We start from the raw sequence: 20,488 nt of genomic DNA on the forward strand, positions 1-20,488 counted from the left end.
AGTGTGAAATTCTGCTGGCAGAACTATGCCTTGATTTTTTCCAGTTTAGATATTCTGTAGATTTCCCCTACTGAGATACACACACAATTCCACAGGTTATGATCACATTCCAATTTCAACATATAGCAGTAGCTAAATCCATTTTTTGAGGAAGAACTGGAAGAGAACATGTGACTTTATGCAAATGTGCTATTACCATCTCTATTGTACTAAAAGCATCTATAACATATACTCTATAAAAAGTATTTATAGTGTAGACTATATTCTATTAAAAAACAGAAAATCTTTTGTTAGAATTGATATAGTTTCAACACATGACAGAAAAGCTGTGTTTTCTTTGATAGTTCTGCTAGAGAATGTAAGAAAATACAGAATAAATCTGCAGTTTTGGATAACCCTAAAATGAAATTTTATTTGAGCCGTTCCTTTGAACAACCATTTATTCTTAGAAAGCTTTTAACAATGTAGTTGTTTAATCCCATAGTACAAAAATAACTGTCTTAAAAAAATTAAATTATTAAATTTTAGCATAGTATGCCTGGAATCAAACACATTTTCATGTTCTGCTATATTGCTACATAGCTTTTGTCTTTAAAAACAAATTTCACACTATGCAAAACCCAGCCTATCAAGATGTAAACTTGAGTGTCTGTTCCACATTCTTAACTCATTTTACCTGCTGTGTTTATAGCCAGCAAAGACAAGGACTGGGCTCCCTCAGAGCCTCATTTGCACTTGATACTGGAAAGGTATCTGATACTGATGCTTGTGATGGATCCATTGCACCATATCAGACTGCAAGGTAAGAGACTATCATGTCCCAAAGTGCAAGATAACAAATTGACAACATCCTCCAAGAGGGAGAGAAATGAAAAAGCAATTCCTGGCATTCCATTGAGGTCTGACTAGAATTATTTTAGAAGTAGGCTCCTTTCCCTCTACTGTGACTCCTCCTAAAGTAAAAGTTCTCCTGCAATTTCAGCTGTAAAAGGAATCACATTTGCCTAACAATAGTTCCCACTTTGACAGATAAAGGAACATCTCACCTGTTAAGGAATAAAATTCTACCAAATAACCAACAAAGGCCCCTCTCCCACTATAGGAAAGTAAAATAAACTTATAGCCTAACCTGCAACTGCCCCCAAAATGTAGTCATTCCACCCAAGGACATTAAATACTTCCTATTAAGTAAGTTAGAAATGCCATGTTCATGAATACTCTTTTGGAAACAGAGAATAAAGTACATTTAAACTGGGATTCAAAAGTATATTTAAAACTGTATGTGTTGTAAGAGGGATAAAAACAAACAATAGGCAGAGCTACTAAATGACATGACTGTCTACTTTTTTGTTAGCAGATGGATTTCTGTTTAGACTTCTTTTTTCTCTGTTTAATAAGAAATAAATCCTCATCAATACTGGGACTACTGTCCTTGTGCTTTTTCCTTTTTTTTTTCCTTTTAGCTGCTTCCAAAATTTCTTGGACATATTCTTTCTTGCTGCCATGTGCCTGGAGAACTGACTTGTGACATTTTTTGCCACTCTTTGATGCATGCTTTTTATGCCCTCTAGGAAAGTCCTCCTCCATCCCATGGCCCCTTTCGGCCTCATTTCTGTGCTTCTTTGCTTTGGGTTTATCTGTCCGAGACTTCTTAGTCTTTTTAAGACACTTGTCATCTTTATGGTGTTTACCATGCTCTTTCCAAGGTTTTTTCTTTTTCTTATGGCTGTGTTCCACATGCTTTTCTTTCTTCCATGGGCTCTCCAGATGTATTGGCAAAAGGCCAGCCTCTTGCAGTTCTGTAAAACAGGACAGCTTATTTCAGTACTCACCCACAAACATGAAACCCAGTGTCACAGAAACAGAGAATCACAGAATGCTTAAGGTTGGAAGGGACCTCAGAGGTCATCTAGTCCAACTCCCCTGCTCATGCAGGGTCACCTAGAGCATGTGTCTGAGCTATCAAAGACTTCCTTATGTTATGGAGATAGGAAAGCAACTTGTTTACTCAGATTAAAGATTCTTTCACAGCGCTTTTTTTTTTATCATTATTACTATTATTTTTTTGTCAACAGGCTGGTATCCAAGCACATTAGAGTTTAATCCTCCTGTTGCCTGTGTACAGCCATTTTAATATCAATGAATTTTTGAATGAAAACATCTGACAGTGCCTGTACAGTGTTTCTGAAACAATAAATAGACAGGAAAGGATAAAGTCATAAGTCTTTTACTAACTGTAGACTACCTTTTCAAATCCCTTTTCTCAACACAAGAAAATAATCCTACAGTATTTCAAAAGATAGCAAGCACAGAAGCAAGTATTTTGAAGAAATGAGAGGCAGGCAAGAGCTATCTCTCAACACACTGTACCTTCAACCTTCCTTTTTAGTCTGTTAGCTCTCCTCTTGATGTCATATTCATCATCATAGTAGTAGATAAATGGGGAAGCAGGGAAAACGCTCCCATGCATCCGCCTCTCTGAACACTCCTGCAAAACACATTTCAAGTCATTAGATATAGCCAAATTATGACTCTCAGGCAAAGGAAAAGTATCAGATTTTGCAATTTATTTCCAATAATATTTTCTATATATAGAAATACACACCTATACACATTTCCATACGCATTAAATGAGCTAAATCACAGTTCTCTTACAGCACAGCAAAGGAATCTCATATTTCCCCTTTATTATGACAGATATGTAGCACTCAAAAAAGAGGAATAAACCTAGGTGAACACAATGCAAATGCCAGACTCAACCTGGCTGCTGCACTGTCTGCAACGGAGCCAGGTTCAAACCTTTCCTGCTTTAGCTGCTTCTTACTGCCCCCTCCAGTCTCCCAGCACAACTACTTGTATGGGCAGTAACCCTAACTTGTCAAAAGACTGATACTTCTTCATGTAAAGGACCTTTTTTAACCTGGATCATTTGAGGGAACTCTATGTGCTGAAAGGTGGCAGATTCAAAGGGCTGGAGGAGAAAATATAAGTGAAGACCAGATACAGACTGCAGCATCCCCATGTAGCTCATCTGATACCAGTTCTATGTCTGACCATACACAGTTTTCTCTTAGATGCAGAACAAAACAAAAGAACAAAACAAATCCTGCAGAACATTTTCCTATGCAAACCTAAGAGGAAGAGGTGTGAATGGTTTAAATCATGGGTATGTGAGCTTATTTCTCAAGTACTTGAACCAATAATACAGATTTCTTCACTACTATTTGTTCACCATGCCTTGTGGGGCAGGCTAACAAAACCTGTGATGCTTGGTAGGATACTGCTCTTTTTCCATGTGATATTAATTGATAATTTGCTTTCCTTGCAAATTGCTTATTAGTTGTTCAGTTTCCCAATACTTTTCTACTTCTCGGACATTGACCAAATCTACTGAACTCTGGGCCTTGTAGTAAAAACTCTCAAGAGCTTTCACTCACCCTGCTGCTTACACCATAGGCTAATCAGCTTTCTCTCCTGCACTTGTTACTTCTTCCATACCGTACCTCTAACTTTTAGAGGTTTTAGGCATTACTTTTCCCTCCATATTCTACCTTTTCTTCTTTCTTGTTTTCAAACATAGTATCAGAAATGTTGTTAGTTAGGGACCAAAAAGATTGTCTCCACACAGTCAAGGGAGAGCACTGGAATAATGCAGCTTATAGCTGGAATTTATCTAGGTCTCTGCCTGCAGCCTTTTCATGACTGCAGTATCAGGCTGAAAGAGAGCTAGGAGGGGCCATTTAACACTACTCTGCACCAGATGCCATTCTCAGTAAGCACTCCTCCATGCTCCGGGGTGGAGCTTAGGGATATCTAGGAAGGCCAATGGGATTTTACACCTAAGGAGCTTAAATACTTAGAATTTCCCCCAAATAAATTTATTTTACCTCCCACAATTTCTCCATTTAATTCTCTCAGATTTAAGAGGGCAGAAAAGCACAGCAGAAATATGACATTTGAAACATCTATGCTTCAGATGAGCAGAATCTAAGAGAAGCTTTTAGACAGGACAAAATATTGTCTCAGTATATTGAAGAAAGACATTACCCTTAAACATTTAAAATAGGTTATTGAAAGCAACATGGATCTGCTTTACATAGGAGTATGTAAAGCCATGCTTATCTCTGTTTGATACCTGTCAAACTTGATGTTTCGTATCACAACATCACAGGTGTTGCACTAAGTCTAGCGCTTGTTTTATAGGCAAGGACCTTTCACTATTTTTCACTTGGTTAATATGCTGATAGAAAAGTCCTAGTAAATGAAATGCACATGCCACCAAATCAGCACTATTTCTCTCTTTTTAACTTCACTTCAGTGAAACAAATCAATTCAGCAATGTCCAAAATACACTTTTCTGTATCCTTTCCTCTCAAGTAAGCTGCCACTACTGCCATACACTTTGTACTGTTAAATACTCTCGGGGCATTCTTTAGCACTGGAGGTATCACACAGAGGATGGATAGCATAGCCTGCTATCAAGCCACAAGAGAAATTTTCTGTTTGATTGGCACATTGGGATGTAAATGCAAGGCAGATCTGCAGATACTGTCTACTTCCTTATCCCTGCTGCCTGAAAACTTGCTGCTGCAAGCTGCATAGCGCAATGGGATGTTCTGGATTAACTTTTTATTGTTTTAATAAATAATACACCAAATTCAATAAGCAGAATTGTTAGGTGTTGCAACACTGCCAGGTTATGTCTTAATTATTTCCTCTTCTGCCACCAACAGTGAGTGGTTCAAAATGATTTTCTAACCAGAAACGGTCCCGTTTACTCTTGGATTTAGGTTACTAATTAGGTTTTGCAATTCCCTGAGTTTTTTTGAAATGGTCTTCGTAGATCTCTAGTGAAGAAATGAAATTTCAGGTGTTCCTTGGCTAGATCTAATGATACTGTAAAAGAACAACACTGTAGTGAGAAGTACTGACTCAGATGAGTCAAAATCTGTCCCAGTCTTACCTTTTTGGGCAATTTATCAACTGCTTTAACTGTTTGATAGAGCCTCTATACACAGACCTTGAAGTACAGATATAGGAAAGCTAAGATGCTGATATGAAGGTAGAGATGTTTATCATTTAAAGTAAGTTTTACAGATTAACAAACATTTTTTTAATGCTTTCTTTTCTTTAAATTATATCTTCCAGGCTCTGGAAGGGGCAGCCCATTGCATGAAGACCAAGAGTGATTATTATCACAGTTTTCTTGGCCAGCAGGAGTTACAGATCTCAAATATATTTCCAGTCCAGCTGAATCAGGATAAAGATGCACATGCTTGCCTTAGTCTAGATTGTTTGGTCATTTTTGAATTGAAGAATTAGTTCAGTGATTGGAAAGTAAATATTCAATCACCATTATATTAACCAAATATATTATGTGCATACTCTTCTATCTGCAGATAAGAAGTTCTGTTGAGTACTTTTGCCTTTCTGTATCATTACTGAGTTTTCTCATTTGAATTTTGTAGTGCCCTTTGTGCACTACAAAAAAAACACCATTTCATCTCCGAAATTGTGGTAGTGACAGAATGTTGTCCCTGAATCATTTTAGTAACTGCTATTAATTTCTCCTATATTTTTATTAAATACTTTTACTGCAGCCTTGATTGTAACTACGTGTGAATGTCATTGTTAGTAGTTATTAAAATGTTCCTTACAAATTGCCAATGTTCATTCACATTTTGTTCAAGCCTCTAAATTCAGGTTTACTCTATATGCCCACTGTATTGTATACATAACTCATAGGCTTGTCTATAAAAATGTAATCAGTTTCAATGCTTCTCTCATATAAAGTTTTAATAACTATGTTCCGAAACACTGTATGGGACATGGTATGACACGAACCAAGTGTTGACATACTCCACCTTCATGAGACAGGTAGTTATATCTTAAGCTGGTATCTTGCACTATTACTTCATTCCATGAAGCCACCAAAAAAATGGAGAAGAGAGGTATGCTCAGCAACTGTCCATTTTCCAGTATCTTCTTTCAAAGAGAGCCTTATTTTAACTCAGGTGAAAACAAAACAAAACAAAACAACCTGACCCTCAAAAAAACCTCCCAAGCTCCACTAGGAATTTTTGAAATAATTTTTAAATTAGATAGAGGTGATCTCTTTAAATGGGCCTCTTAATAATTATGTCAATGCTGCAAACTCAGAAACATTCCAGTACGGCAACTCTTATTTATAGCATTAGCTTGATTATTTCAGCTCATTTTTCCAGCCACAAGGTATGGCAGAGATGAGAAGTGGTACGCTTCAGATATATTCAACATTGAAGCAGGTATTATTAAGACTTACATATCCAAAATGTCCTTCCCGGGAACAGTTGTAGCAGTACACTAAAGCAGAGGGCTCGGAGTGAGAACTAGCCATCTTAATTGGTCCTGGTTTTGTCTGAAAGATGGAAATTGGTGAGAATTAAGAATTAAAATTTTTCTGAATGCTGAATTAAAAATACATTAAAATTACATAAATAGGATTTTACTATGCTTATATCAATATATTCCTCCTTGCTGCACGAATATTGTTTGAAAAAGTGACTTGTTCATATCACTGTAAACTTGCAGAACAAATTAAATTCTGAGCATCATAAGTGAGATGCAACCTTAGTATCCATTCCGCTTGGCAATTTTATTTCAGCTCTGAATCCAAGAAAATAGGCTGCTGATTTATATCTCTTTCCTCCTCCTTTTCTCCCAGTGTTCTTCCTTCTTACACAGATGCCCCACTATCCCCAGGGAACAGATAGGGCCATCAGATATAACATCCACCAGCTGTATAGGCACATTTGTGTATTGCTAAACTAGTCCCTCTCAGCAGTGTTCACTTAAAGCAATATGGTAAAGATCTGAGAGAGATGCAGCCTTCACCTGCTGCATTCCCAAACCTCTATCAAATTCCAAAAACCATCTCAGGAAAGAAATATTCATTCACTAAAGCAACTTAGTATTTTTAGGGTTCCATGCATTTCCTTCCCATTGACTCTGAAAAAGCACGGAAGAATGTCCTAGATTTCAAAGAAATTAGAAATATTTTGCAAAACTCACTTTAACCTTTTTTTTCTTTAAATCGTTCTCATCATGTTCATGTACTTACTGAAACCACTGTCTTTTCCTGAATAGTCTCCAGAAAAATGACCACAACGCACATAAAATATGCAAAAACCACAGACTTCCTCTACATTTTTTTTTTATGAGTCTGATCACACTTGTAGGGTTGCTGTATTTTGAACTCCCTTCCCTTACAGGTTTAAATGTGTATTTCAGATTCATTTGACTAAGTTCACTCTCACTCACCAGTAAGGTGGGAGAACGAAGTGTAACAAAAGTGATACGTCCAGCAATAAATAGCATGAAAAACAAACGGCACTACAAAGTATTAATTATATGTTATCTTTTGACTACCGTACCTAATCTCTGTAAGAGAAGTGCAATCTGGAAACATTTACCTTACCCGGAAACAATCTCCCATAAGGCCTCCGTTGGCAGATATAGAAAGATATTAAAGTTTTCTGATGCTATTGTACAAGAAGTACAGAGCACGAGATCTTGAAGAGTATTAGGAATGTGATCCCAACTTTTCCTACTCTACATTCCCTTCCAAAATAGATCCCTAAACCCCATCCCCACCACGTCATTTCCTTTTGTTTAGCTAATAGAAAAGGTCACATTTAAGGATAGAAATTAAACTGCACACTTAAGAGTCAGATTACAACATAACTTCACTTCTTTCCAAAGCCAAATAACAAACAAAACCTGTATTGTACAAACGCTCTGTCTTCCTATTATTTAAGGCTTAAAAAAACATCGAAAGACTCCAGCCATATGGGTACAAAATAAACTATTCATGAACGTAGCTTCTCTATGTTATAGGGTTTTTTTCCTTTTTTTTTTTTTTCTTTTTTTTTTTGTTACAAACATTTAAATAATCTATATTTGTAGGGTGATATCTTGGAGATTACTTCACTATCAATATATAGGAGTAATAACCTGGTAGATAGCATTAACTATGAAAGGTCCATCCCATCTGCTATTCTTGCTGAAAGCTTTTCATGCACCAGTAAACTCAGTAAATATCAGAAGATAAAGCATAAGCCTACCACGCCAAGGATTTACTCCTAATGTCTCCTCAAAGTGCAGCCTGATGCAACGATTACAAATGATTTTTCTTCTAATGTCATTTTACATAACCCTTTTTTCTGCATGAGTAGTTAGTGTGGAATGAATGAATGAATGAATGCCATTAAAACAGTTAATCATTATCTGGGACACTGGCCTTCCTCCCTTCTCAACTAGGAATCTCCATGACAAAGGCCAAGAGATCAAAATGCCAGGGCTGCCTCACTGCCCCATTTCTGTCAGTAATTTTTTATGCAAATGGTCCTGCTGGGCAGCTCCCTCTGTGACCTTGAACTGCCCTTATCTAAACTGACTTTGATCCAATGAGGGCTTGCTTTTGTGAAGCTCATTACTACTTGGGATCTGCAATCTTGTACTAAAGAAAATCTTCCAATCTCCTTTTTTTTGTCTATTTTCTGTTCTTTTTTTATTGTACAGTGTGTAGACCTTGACAGCAGGGAGAATCAGAAGAGAGATTCTTCTCTGCAGATCAAACTGCTCTTATTTGACAAATGTATTTCATAGCTATTCATGTAAGTTGATTCTTAAGGTAAAGCATACTTTATTATTCAAACTTAACCCAAGACACAAATTCAAATTTAGTAGAGATCAAATGTAGTTTGAAATCGATCTGTGCAAAGTATACTCTCTAATTAAAGTCACAGGCATCTAAAGATGCATTTGATCCATATTGACAGGTGAAGTACTATCTGAAAAAAAACTACATAGGCAGTGAAACTACTCTGACAACTAAGAAAAGTGGAAAATGCCAACCAGAGCCTCATGATCAGATGAAAGGAAAGACATGACCTTAAGCAGCTTAAGGTCTGCTTTGCTTTTTGTTTTTTGGGGTTGGGGGGGTAAAATCAAACAATATTTTAGGCAACACTATCTTAGCATGTGCCATAGCAATTTGACAAATTCTGTAGAGTGTATCTTAGGATTGTCTGATTTAAGGCTACTAACACCACATCTGCACCACCTACTTCTTTTCTCCCATGCAGATAAGGGACAGTTATTTCTTTTGATTCACTATATTAACTGCTATGTTCACATCTAACAGATCACTTTACCCCCAGTATTATTCTTTGCTGCACTCTAGCATTAAATAATCAAATTATGGACTAAAGTGTGAGTGGAGGAGAAACACCCACCACACAAACCAAGCAAATGCTGTGTGGTGCTCCTTGTTCTAACATGGTCGCCATCAAAATCAATGGAAGAGTTTTGCAAGCAGACTAGTCTGTTTTGTGCAACTAAGAGAAACAAGACTGAAGGCTGGGGCTCGAAATCATTAGCAGTGATATTCTGCCATTTTTTTGAGCTACTGAAAGATGATCACCAATTGAATCTTTATACACTGCAGGCATTACTAGAGCTAGACAAGGACATGGTCAAAGCAACTGTACCAATGGAAATACAAATTTATGTCTCCTTACAAATTATCACAGTTTGCCTGCATTTTAGCTAACACAATGGTAGGTGAGCATCATTTCCCTATATTCAAAATTGCCAATATAAGACCTCTTGTAATATTGTAATTATACAGAGGGGTTTTGTTGCTGTTATTTTCTTTAACCATGTCATGCACCCAGTAGACTTGCACTCCATTGGGTAATTCCTTAATTAGGCAGATTTTTCAAACAAGTATTATGTACACAACAGACCGTAACGTCTCCTTTGGAGTCTTCCTAGTCTATCAGGTGATTACATCATTAAAGCCACACATGCTACGTAGTAAAAATCCTTATGAAAATTCATGAAAAAAATAAATTGAGCTTTATGCATGTTAAAATATGAGAAACAATCAAATTCAATATTTTGACTTTTAAATCCACCAAACTCCAACCAATTTTGAATATGATCTTTTTTTCCCAAATTTTATTTCTTTGTTTCTCCATCCACTAAAAAAAATCCTTTTTCCAAAAGAAGCTGTGGATGTCTCCCAAATACGGAACTATTCTTTTTAAAATGACACATTGGTCTCTTCATAAAATTACATCTTGTGTTTTCTATAAATAAACACAATGAATTTTCAAATAAAAACACTAAGACAATAGTGAAGTTTTTTTTATAAGTAAATGCTACACTTTAACTCATGAATCAGTGTATTATTTTTGATGGCACAGTCTGAAAAAGCAAAGTCTTTCCAAGAAGAAGGAATAGAAGAAGGAATGTAAGTTGTCTAGTCTAGAGTACAAGCATTATGATGTGGTGGTTTCTGCAGAAATAGATAGTTATATAATGAATTTAAATAAATGCAAATAGCATCTACAAATGACTGTGTGAAAAGCTTAGAGCAAGAGACAGAAATCACAAAATAACTTAGCTAAAGAAATTACTGTAGATACTCTTCTAAGAAAATATAAAATACTAAAATATTAATACAGGAGGCTTTTTCTTCTGAAAAAAAGAATAAAAATTTCTGATTAATATAGAAGATGAATATATGCAAGAAGGTAAAGATAACAATGCACCCCCTGAATGCTTCAAAATCTTCGTAGTTAACAGGCATCCCAATTTTCTCCAAAGGTGGTGGCATCTATCCAGTCGTCCATGGCTAATTTTACATGGAATGCAAAACATTATTAAAATAGGATGGTGCATTAAACTCCAACTATTTCTGATGTAGCTCTCAAACTACAAACCTATCTTTCTTCTATTTTAATTTTAAAGTAAGTTAGCAAACACTTCCTTCTTAATCCCCTGAGACTATCTGTACAGTGACACAAATGCACAAATTTATGACAGTAACATAAATGGTCCTCTAAAGTAATGTGCAACATTAAGTGAAATCGTTTCCTGGGAAGATATTATAGGTATCTATATTTTATTTGCCATCTTAAACATATCTGGGTCTTTATGACCTTATTTTTAAAATGTATTTCCTTTTTACATTTCCTGGTGCAAATGGACTGCATAAATAAGCAATGTGCTATGAGGCTTCAGACTAGCCGATAAACCCTTTCAATTTTCATGCCAGCTTCTTCTTTTGTAATTCAAATCTAGCTGGAAACTGGCAGCTCTGAAAACTGAAACAAGCACTGCCACAAATACCTTGTAATGCTATCGACCTTGTCTGCCCATGCAGTGAGAAAGGGGGATGCATATGTGTCTGCAGTCATCCAGATAACACAACTCATTTTTTTGGGGGGATAACAGAAGCCAGCCCCGGACTGTGCACCAAAAGCAGTCATTACCAGGCAAGCTGGAGAATAAGTCTCTTCAAAATACACAGTGCATTTAAAAACCATATACAGGGCTCAGCCACTGCTTTCATTACCAATTTTAATTTAGCTCCTTCAGTTTGCCAGTCAGATAAACTCTTTAGTGCTGTTTTTTAATCTATTTGCTACATTTTATGTTTAAGATTATAGTAATGTGGGACAGAGAAGGAATCACTTTTAGAGGAAATAAAGAAATAGATCCGCTTATCAGCGCCCATCAGAAAGTTCATTAATCAGCCAGGCTTTGTGCCCCCTAAATTGAAAGGTTAAATAATCCTCTCAGGAATATTTCTCGGCACCACCGCCAATTGTCCAGAGAGAAGCTGCCATTCACAACACTCTGGATCGGTGACAGGGTATTTTACCACTGTTTGGACCCCAAACAATGATGGACAAATGGCCTAGCTTACAAAGAAACCTTTTAGTACAAGGATGGAAAAAGGACCACAAGCTTTGAAGTGGGGTGGGGGAGGTAGAAGCAATTCAGAGGGAAGCAGAGGAAGGAAGAGGAGGAGGAAACAAATGTATGGAGATCCACGTATATATTATTTGCATGTTTATTAGGTGATTTAGCAAATGCTCTTATATACACCTGCATATGTTGATGGAGTACACATATAGGCATACATTATATAAACACTCTCACGGCACTAAGTATATGTCTACTTACACATTCATTTATATATTAATCTGAACACAAACACTTGGAAAGCCTGTAAAATCTTAAGAACAAAACTAAAGCAGGGTTTCATTTATTAGGTAGTAGTACACTGGGGAGATCAACAAATCCTAAGGTTTTAATTTTTACTGTCATTCTAGATGATTTACAGCTTCTTTTCTCTCTCTCCCTCTTTCATGACCTTTATGTCATGTACTAATCACCTTTCACTATCACATGCAAAAGAAGGACTACATTTGAAATAACTTTCTGTTAGAAAGAATTTTAATAAATATTTTGAAGTGATTTCTGTATACAACTAAGATTAAACACAAGAAAACGTAATGCCACTGAAGCATATGAGATGCTGCAAGAATGATATATCAGTATGCTAGAAATAAGACTTTTACTGCATACATTCCAAATAAATAAAAATTCAATTCTTCCCTGAGCTTTACAGCACCTCTTTAAACTCTTTAATCTGAAACACCTGATTTTCCTCAAAACACCAATATGTTAACTTTGTATGTTAATGCCCGTTTAACATTTTTTCCTGCGCTCTCCAAGTAATCATATATATTCAGTACTGTTGTAATTATTTTTACTTACTAGTACAATGACACTCATCCAGAATATGTCCTTAACAAAGTGTCTGATGATATTTATATAACCATCAAAAGCCTTCTATGTGCATTTCATGCACTTTGTTTTTTTTACAGTGGTCTGAATACCATACACAGTTTTCTCTCTAATAATACTCAGAGCACTGAATAGTCCACAGATTATAAGAATGGATCAGAGTATGTTTCAAACTCCTCCTCTCTCATGATACCTCACTGATCACAACTTTTCTCCAAACCCATTCTGGAGGAACTTCGTTCAACCATTTTCCCTCTTTTTCTCCTCATACCATCATGAGAAAAGCTGACCTAATTCAACCAGGCTGTCACTGCCATCAAAAGAAGATAGACAGAGACTACATATAACCTGCAAATGCAGTCTAATTAATTATAAGGCAGGTAAATACTACATGACTATCACACAGTCCTGAGAGATTCTTCATGTATATACTGTGCAGGCACATGCACAAGTACTCACTAGTAACTTTTTCATGTGGCAAACAATGCCACAATTATATCTTAGAAACAGAATTAATTGCATGCTTAAAAAAAAAAAAAATAAACCAACCAAACAAAAAGACTTTTAAACTATGTAGAAACTGTCCCTTTTCCTCCAATTTTATTGGCTAGTCAATGATCAAAGTAGTATTTCTTCCTATAAATCTTGCCTTCCTCATATTTCTGAAGTATCATTGCCCTTCCATATAATAATTCTTTACAATAGACAGTAGCAGTGCTTTATACATATATTGCACTATTTCACATTGCAAGTGTGCAGAAGGGACAATTCTGAAAGCTGCTTTTTCTTCGAGTCAGGTACAGATCATACTATGAAGTATACTAAAAAAATACAGAAAGTTTATCAAATTCTGTCAAGAGTGGTATCATTTTTTGTTTCAATTTTAAGTACTAAAAATGCAAGTGTTTTAGTGTTATTCATGGTTAGATGTTACTTAAAACAAAATCAGGACATAAAGCTGAAAACCTTGCTTCAGTCTGCTGAAGTCAAAAATATCTAAGTGAAGATCTCCTCCTTGCTACACATAGGTATTACAGCATAAATGATCCCACAGATCACCACAACTTTTGGGAAATTTCCAGTACTGAAACTAAATAATATCTTTTTAAACTCATCTGCACCCTTCAACACACTCTATATGTCTTTAATTCTTTGTAATTCCTTTTAGGTTGATATTTTTAAATATGTAACTAAAACCAAGATAATTTTATTTATATGAAAGGGTGTGATAACAAGGTGTGATAATATTGCTGACATGACAGACCCTCTCAAGATGAAATTAGCAAATACATTTTGGGAAACCTAATCCACAGATTATTAGCATGATCAAGCATAACCTTAGAAAGGTAGTTTCCAGCATCTTTCGTGCTTAGCTGCTCATTAATACTTGCATCCTTGATAAGATAAAATAGCAGTTTTTAACACTAAGCATGGACTATCATATTTACTTTTATTATACTAGGGGCAAAATACTGTAATTGCTAAATGTCTGCTGGATTTTAACATGCAAATTATTTGCATGATACAATGCCATAATTTCAGTAATACTAGAGCATATAATTTACAAACACCTAGCGAGTGGGTATCTGACAGTCAAAACATTATTTTTAGTTATGAACATACCAAGTTTGTGGATATTTATGTTCTGCTGACTATATATCTTATCTACATGCAATACAAAACTCCAATAACAACAAAAAATATATTAGGTATATGAAAGGGTTCTTCTTTTTTTAAATAAATAAGAAGAGCTCTTTCATGATTTTTTATTTTAAAAATTGTCGGTTTTTTTTAAATAAATAAATATCTGATAGCTTGCAGATCATTTCTGCCTGCATATGGAAATTTTGAAAACATCTCAAAGATCCGGTAAAACTGAGAAAAAAACACTTTGTATCAAGCTTGGAATAATTTTGAAGAATTTATACTTTTCCCTTAAATTAGAAGTCTGTTTCAAAAATTTATCACAAATCTGATTCTAGTTTCAAAGATATTTTACTTATTTATGTTTAATATTTGAAATAGTAGAATTATAATCATATAAATCCACCTATTCAAAAACGAAAAAGAAAATTTAAACATCTAATTTCTGAACACTAAGGAAAAGTACATGTTAATTCTTTTGACTGAAGTACACTTCAGTTTATGATGGCCAGACATTTCAGCAATGAATAATCCCAAGATTATCTATCCTGTTTTCTGTTTAATTAACTACAATTCTGGCATATCACACAAACAGTACATATTGGGCAAAGAAAGAATATAATATATTTTTAGAATAGAACAATTCCTGCCAACCAATTTGTGTGGGTGTGAGGTGTCTCTTATTATGCTTTCTCCAACTGTGGGCATGTCTTGCCACCCGCAAGTGCTACTACCGAGGAAAAATACAACATGACACACAAATAATAAGTGTTACAGAAACAATTCAGTAGGTAGTCTAAGGCTAGTTAACTAACTCACTACAGATTCAAGCATTCACAATATTAAAACATATTAGTTTTATTTTTTATTCCCTTTTTTCCTCCTTTCTTTTCTAGTTTATAGGGAGGAGCACGACCTTTTTTTTTTTTTTCTTTTTTTTTTTTTTTTTAATTTGGTCAAAAATATGAAGTACCTGAACTAATCTAAACATACATATTGAAGCAAGAGATTCTCTGAAGGACTCCATTTATCAAAGCTGAAAATTTTGAAGTGCTTCATTTGCGGAATTAGAGAAATTGAGATGCTTTGGCTTAATCAACCAACTCCTGGATTTCCAATGATTTATCACAATACAATTTCTGGTCAAAGTGTAACTGTTCTTTAATCCTAAATGTAAAACTATCATTCATTTAATTGTATGGGAAGAGAGATGGGAAAGATCAAGAAACAAAGAAAATATTAAGGAGAGGCAGGAAGAAACTACAACATTTAAATGATTTAAGTAGCTGATAGTACATCCAAAATAGTTTCTGAATGTCTGTGTAGGAATCTAATTTTTATAAGATGCATTTTAACTTTGCTATTTAATGTAGTCAGGGCTAGGGGCTTCCCTCAGTTAGCTAATGCAACTTCGTGATATAATATCAATTAAGGATCTGTCCTGGGAAAATGAGAAGTACCAACAAACCTAAAACTTTTCTCATGAGAGTATGTGCGAGTGTAAGACCATATGGAAAATTCACAGGCCATGCAGGGTGAAATATATATTTCAACTTTACCAGAAAATTAAAAAAAATATATAATGTGTGTGTATATACATACATATGTGTATATATATAAAAATTATATATATATCATATATATATATATAAAATATATATATAAAATTTGTCATACCTAAGTGGGTAGGTTAATTAGGTAAGACTCCTCATTTTCCTGAAAAGACAAACTTTAGATACTCTAGCATATTTTTGTAAATATTATGTTATTATATACAATGTTATTGAAGCCATCTATTTTTCTTTTAATATTTCAAAAGCATTTTTAAAGTAATATATGGGAAAAAAACTGTGGCTAATGGTCTGCATTACTGAAAGGCAACCTAATAAAAATAATCTTAAAACAGCTAAAGACCAACTGCTCCCAAGATGAAACTTAACACGGCAACCTAGTGGTCTAGTAATCTTGGCCTGTAATCTTACTTCATGTAAGACCAAAAGAGCTGATATTGCAGTCACGTTCAAAGCCATTGCAACAATCCCATTCCTGAGCCTAAAGTAAGATTTGCTTCTTTAAAATACTTCTAAGTGCATCCTAAGCCTGCACAAAACCTAGAAACGTCTTTGCAGAGAACATATTTTTCCCCAGAACCATATTTTAAATATTTTCTTTCTGAAAGTCACATCTTAAGGGCTTTGAATTGACATAGAAAACACTGCTTACATTTTTATTCCAAAGAAACGTGGCAGGCCATGAGAAATTTTAATAATGGCATAGAAAGAAATCTGAGCGCAAAATTTAAACACAAAAGATGCATTGTCCCTCCATGTCTTTTATGCATAGAGGCCAAAAGAGCCAATTCCTGTTTCACCTTTTTTTATGTAAGTGGATTAAAAGTAAGATTAACAAACTGTCAAAAAGCATGTTAAATGATAGCTTCTGCTAGTTAAAATTCTGATGGTTGTAAAACTCTGTTGGTGGCCATCTTGACCTACGAGTTTTAATATAAATGAGAGTAAGGAAGACAGGAGATGGGGGAAGGGGTCCTTACTGCTAGAATAGTTAAGACAAGTGGATGGAGAGGTTATTATACATGAGCAATCCTTATGGAAAGAAACAACCTAAAATGGTAGTATTTGTTTTTTAACATATGCATATATTTTGAAAAACCTTTAAAAAAAGAAAATAGAAACTCTACTTTGTCCAATGTAAGAACTGAATTTTCATTAATATTTACTTATTTACTGAAGAACATATCAATATTTCCCACACTAATTCACATCTAGTTATTGTATCTATGTTTTGATCCTGAACTAGACTTGCTATATTCAATTCTGTGTAAAATTAATCCCTCTGAATTATGAAAGAGTATAGCACAGATGGGCAAATAAACATAGAGCCAGTACATATTTTATTTTATATCATTTTATCATGGGGAGTATTTTGATCTTTTCTCAGTACCCTAATCTACTATTAAGATATAAAAAAGATATAAAAGAAGATACAGAAGTTGCACCTCAGACAGCTTCATATGAAAAGTATACACCTTGTGTACAGTTTTGCAACTGAAAGAAAACACAGATTACCATGTATTGAAAATATATACATTTTTAAAATTTTCCTGTGATCTCATCTGCTGGGCTGAAATTTGAGTGCTCACTGTAAATACAGCAATAGGTACTATCAATTTTATCAGCTAAAGCTAAAGCTAAGGAACTACCTATAGAATAGGACCTGGTCTAGAATCAAGGTCTTGGATGTTATGTGCGGTCTTTAAATACAGTCTCTTCTGTTAAAACAGGCTCCCACACAATGTAAGTTTTGATTTTTCTCTTTACCAAAAAGCAATGCTATTTAAGGCATTCTCATATCTAGATATACATTTCCCACAATTTCAGAAAGACTTTGCTTTGCAGAATTCCCCACCATATACTCCACAATGAATATGAGAGGTAAGGGAATTATAGATTTATTTTATTCCTCTAAGATGCACAGATTTCCTTAAAATGGAAGTTGCTAAAAGAAAAAAAGAAGGCCGGCAATCATATATCAAAAATCAAACACAAAGGGATTTTTGTTAAGAAAAAAGTGCAAAACTGATAAAAAGAAAGATGTAAGCTAATGAAAGTGCCTTTAAAAAGCCTATGCTCTGATATTTACATTTTGTTAATGGCTATAAAATACATTGTTCTTGAGAAAAAATAAAATAATATTTGCACCTACATTTATAGATGAATTTTGAAAATAAAAAAAAGAATTAGAGTAAATTTTATGAGTATTTATTATACACATATATATTATGAGTATTAGAAAACGTTATTATGAACACCTCTATTACCCTTACCTGGCAGGAAAATGGACAAGATGGGATTTTTTATCATCAAATATCATATTTTTTTTCTCTGTTTGTGGAGTATTTGGTACTTAGAAAAACACAGTTAAATGCTAAGCTTTTTTAGCAACCTGAAACAAAGAGTACCCTCTTTGATACACTTCAAATTCCTTCACTATGAAAAAAACACACTTATTATTTATATGTTATCAAATATATCAAAACTATTTTACATGTGCAAATGGAGTCCTTGTGTTTTCTTTCTTTCAAATTGCTAATAAGCTCTTTACTAAATGTAAGTGGTATAAAATTTAGTATTGCAGACATCTATATGAAGGAAAACAGTTTTTCACAAAAGGTTATTTTTTTCTGATAAAGGAGAAATATAGAGAGAGCAGACACAATGAAAATAATTTGCATTAGTTTTAAATCAACATCTTAAAGAGGTGATTAAATATTATTTTAACATACAGTGGGAATTGGATTGTTCTGATTTTGATTTTTTTGGAGGGGAATTTTAGTTAACATAATTGAAAGAACAAGTTTGAAGGAACTAAATTAATCTAGTTATAAAGTCTTGATTATTATAGAGCCTTTAAATTTAAGCTTCATTGAATACAATATGATTATCTTTTTCCTATCAAAGAATAAATTAAAATAATCTGCTTATAATCCTTTTTGCCATTTCAACTGCTGAAAAAGATTTCTTTTACTGGCAATCCATTTTTGTTAGAACAAGACATTTCTTCCCATATTACAAAGTATTTGTAATGTGTCAAAAATTGCCATCATACTAGTGTAAACAAACAAAAAACTACCATTCATAACAACAGAATAGATTTATTATTTGGTCATTGTTTGTGGCGAATCTACGTTTCAGTGCAGAGGCCGTAAGGAGTCAATAGATGGCAGTCCATCTCTTAGGAAAGAGCCAGAGAATGAATAAAATCACCAAAAGCTTCACAAAGAGAAAGTATGAAATGTTGTTTTTAACAAGCATTTGCAGTAATTAACAAAGAACACTTTAAATAATACACAAGTATTTAGACAGACTTTGCAATGGCTGTTTTAAAATAGTATAATAAAAGTGTGTTTTATTACAAACCTGAATGCATTGTTTTGTGTGTGCACATAGGTGTCTGTATGTGTGATACTCACGGTCAGTTTACCACAATCAAATTAAATCTAGTTTGAGTCTACAATTTAAGCATAGAAAAATTTCGTTTTAGTGTTTAGTCTGATTGCTCTGGACAGGTTATCTTATAGAGCAAAGTAACAGACATAATCATTCTTTCTCAGTTCTTCCATTTTTCATTGAATAGTTGCCCCATTGTGCAGAAATATTAGGTCTAAACTGAGGAAATTTTAAAATAATTTCTGTATTGAAATACCACTATGCTGATATAAAAGTACTTCCTGGTTACAGTATTATAATAAATATATAATAGATACATTATATATTTTTCTATACAGAAATTTATATTACTGCAATGAAAATCATTTACTTCTTTTCTATTTTGAGTGTCAAAAAGCATACGTAAATGGAAAAATAAAAGCTAGAGTTCAAACATTTAAACTACTTGGAAAATATGTTTCTTGTAGTACAACATTTTAAATATCAAGTATAACTTTTACTACTCAAATTTACAATTCTACTTTTAATCCATCTGTAACTCAACTTGAATCAAAGTTAGTTTTCCCAAGCCAAAGTGAATTTCAATGGTTAAATTCAAAGTATTTCTGAAATACTCCAAACTGGGATTATCAGCAGATCATCTGGACTTTATTGAAAACAAAAATTCCTTTAACAGAAATGAGAAGCTATATTTATCATGGTATGTCTATATTAACCATGTTTCAAAATACTCCACGAAAAGCACTAAAAGCTGCAAATAGATACTTTTATTCATAAATTGTATTCCTAACAATTCAATTTTCTATTGAATTGTTTTGACAAATGTTAGTTCTACACTTGGAAAGGAGAAAGTCAGAACACTTTCTTAAGCATTCACTGCTAAAATTTTTTACCTCATGCTAACTCCTTGAAAGAATCAGTTCCTTCATACTTAAAAAAATACATATTTTGCAGTATCGATTGTAACTCACTTTTTGAAGAATTTTTGATGGAAAGGAAGATTAAAATTAAATTTTACAGACTGGTAAAAAATAAATTTCATCGTATTATTTCACCTAATATGCCTATCTCATTATTAGATGCTCAATACCATAAATCCTTTAGACATCATCTCTACACATACTCCTGCTTATAGTGAAAGAAAATATTTAGCGTTTTCTCTCATGCATTTAAGAAAAAGACTAAGTGCACCGATTGCTCATATTGTTTTTTACAAAGTCTATACCAATCCA

General features: G+C 34.0%; 1 protein-coding gene across 3 annotated transcripts in view; it reads right to left on the reverse strand.

The window, feature by feature from the left end:
- Positions 1–572: 572 nt before the first annotated feature.
- ZCCHC7 (zinc finger CCHC-type containing 7) overlaps positions 573–20,488 on the reverse strand; it is a 106,091-nt gene continuing 86,175 nt past the window's right edge. For all 3 annotated transcript variants that reach the window (XM_026038087.1, XM_026038085.1, XM_026038086.1), the window contains 3 exons: positions 6,302–6,397; positions 2,371–2,488; positions 573–1,799 (listed from right to left, as the gene is read on the reverse strand). In XM_026038087.1, coding sequence (XP_025893872.1) covers positions 1,351–1,799; positions 2,371–2,488; positions 6,302–6,397 — 663 coding nt within the window. In that variant the 3' untranslated portion in view covers positions 573–1,350. The remainder of the gene's footprint in view (positions 1,800–2,370; positions 2,489–6,301; positions 6,398–20,488) is intronic.

This window comes from Nothoprocta perdicaria, unplaced genomic scaffold (assembly GCF_003342845.1).
Source record: "Nothoprocta perdicaria isolate Ctin4 unplaced genomic scaffold, notPer1 scaffold_200, whole genome shotgun sequence".
NCBI classification, from domain to species: domain Eukaryota; kingdom Metazoa; phylum Chordata; class Aves; order Tinamiformes; family Tinamidae; genus Nothoprocta; species Nothoprocta perdicaria.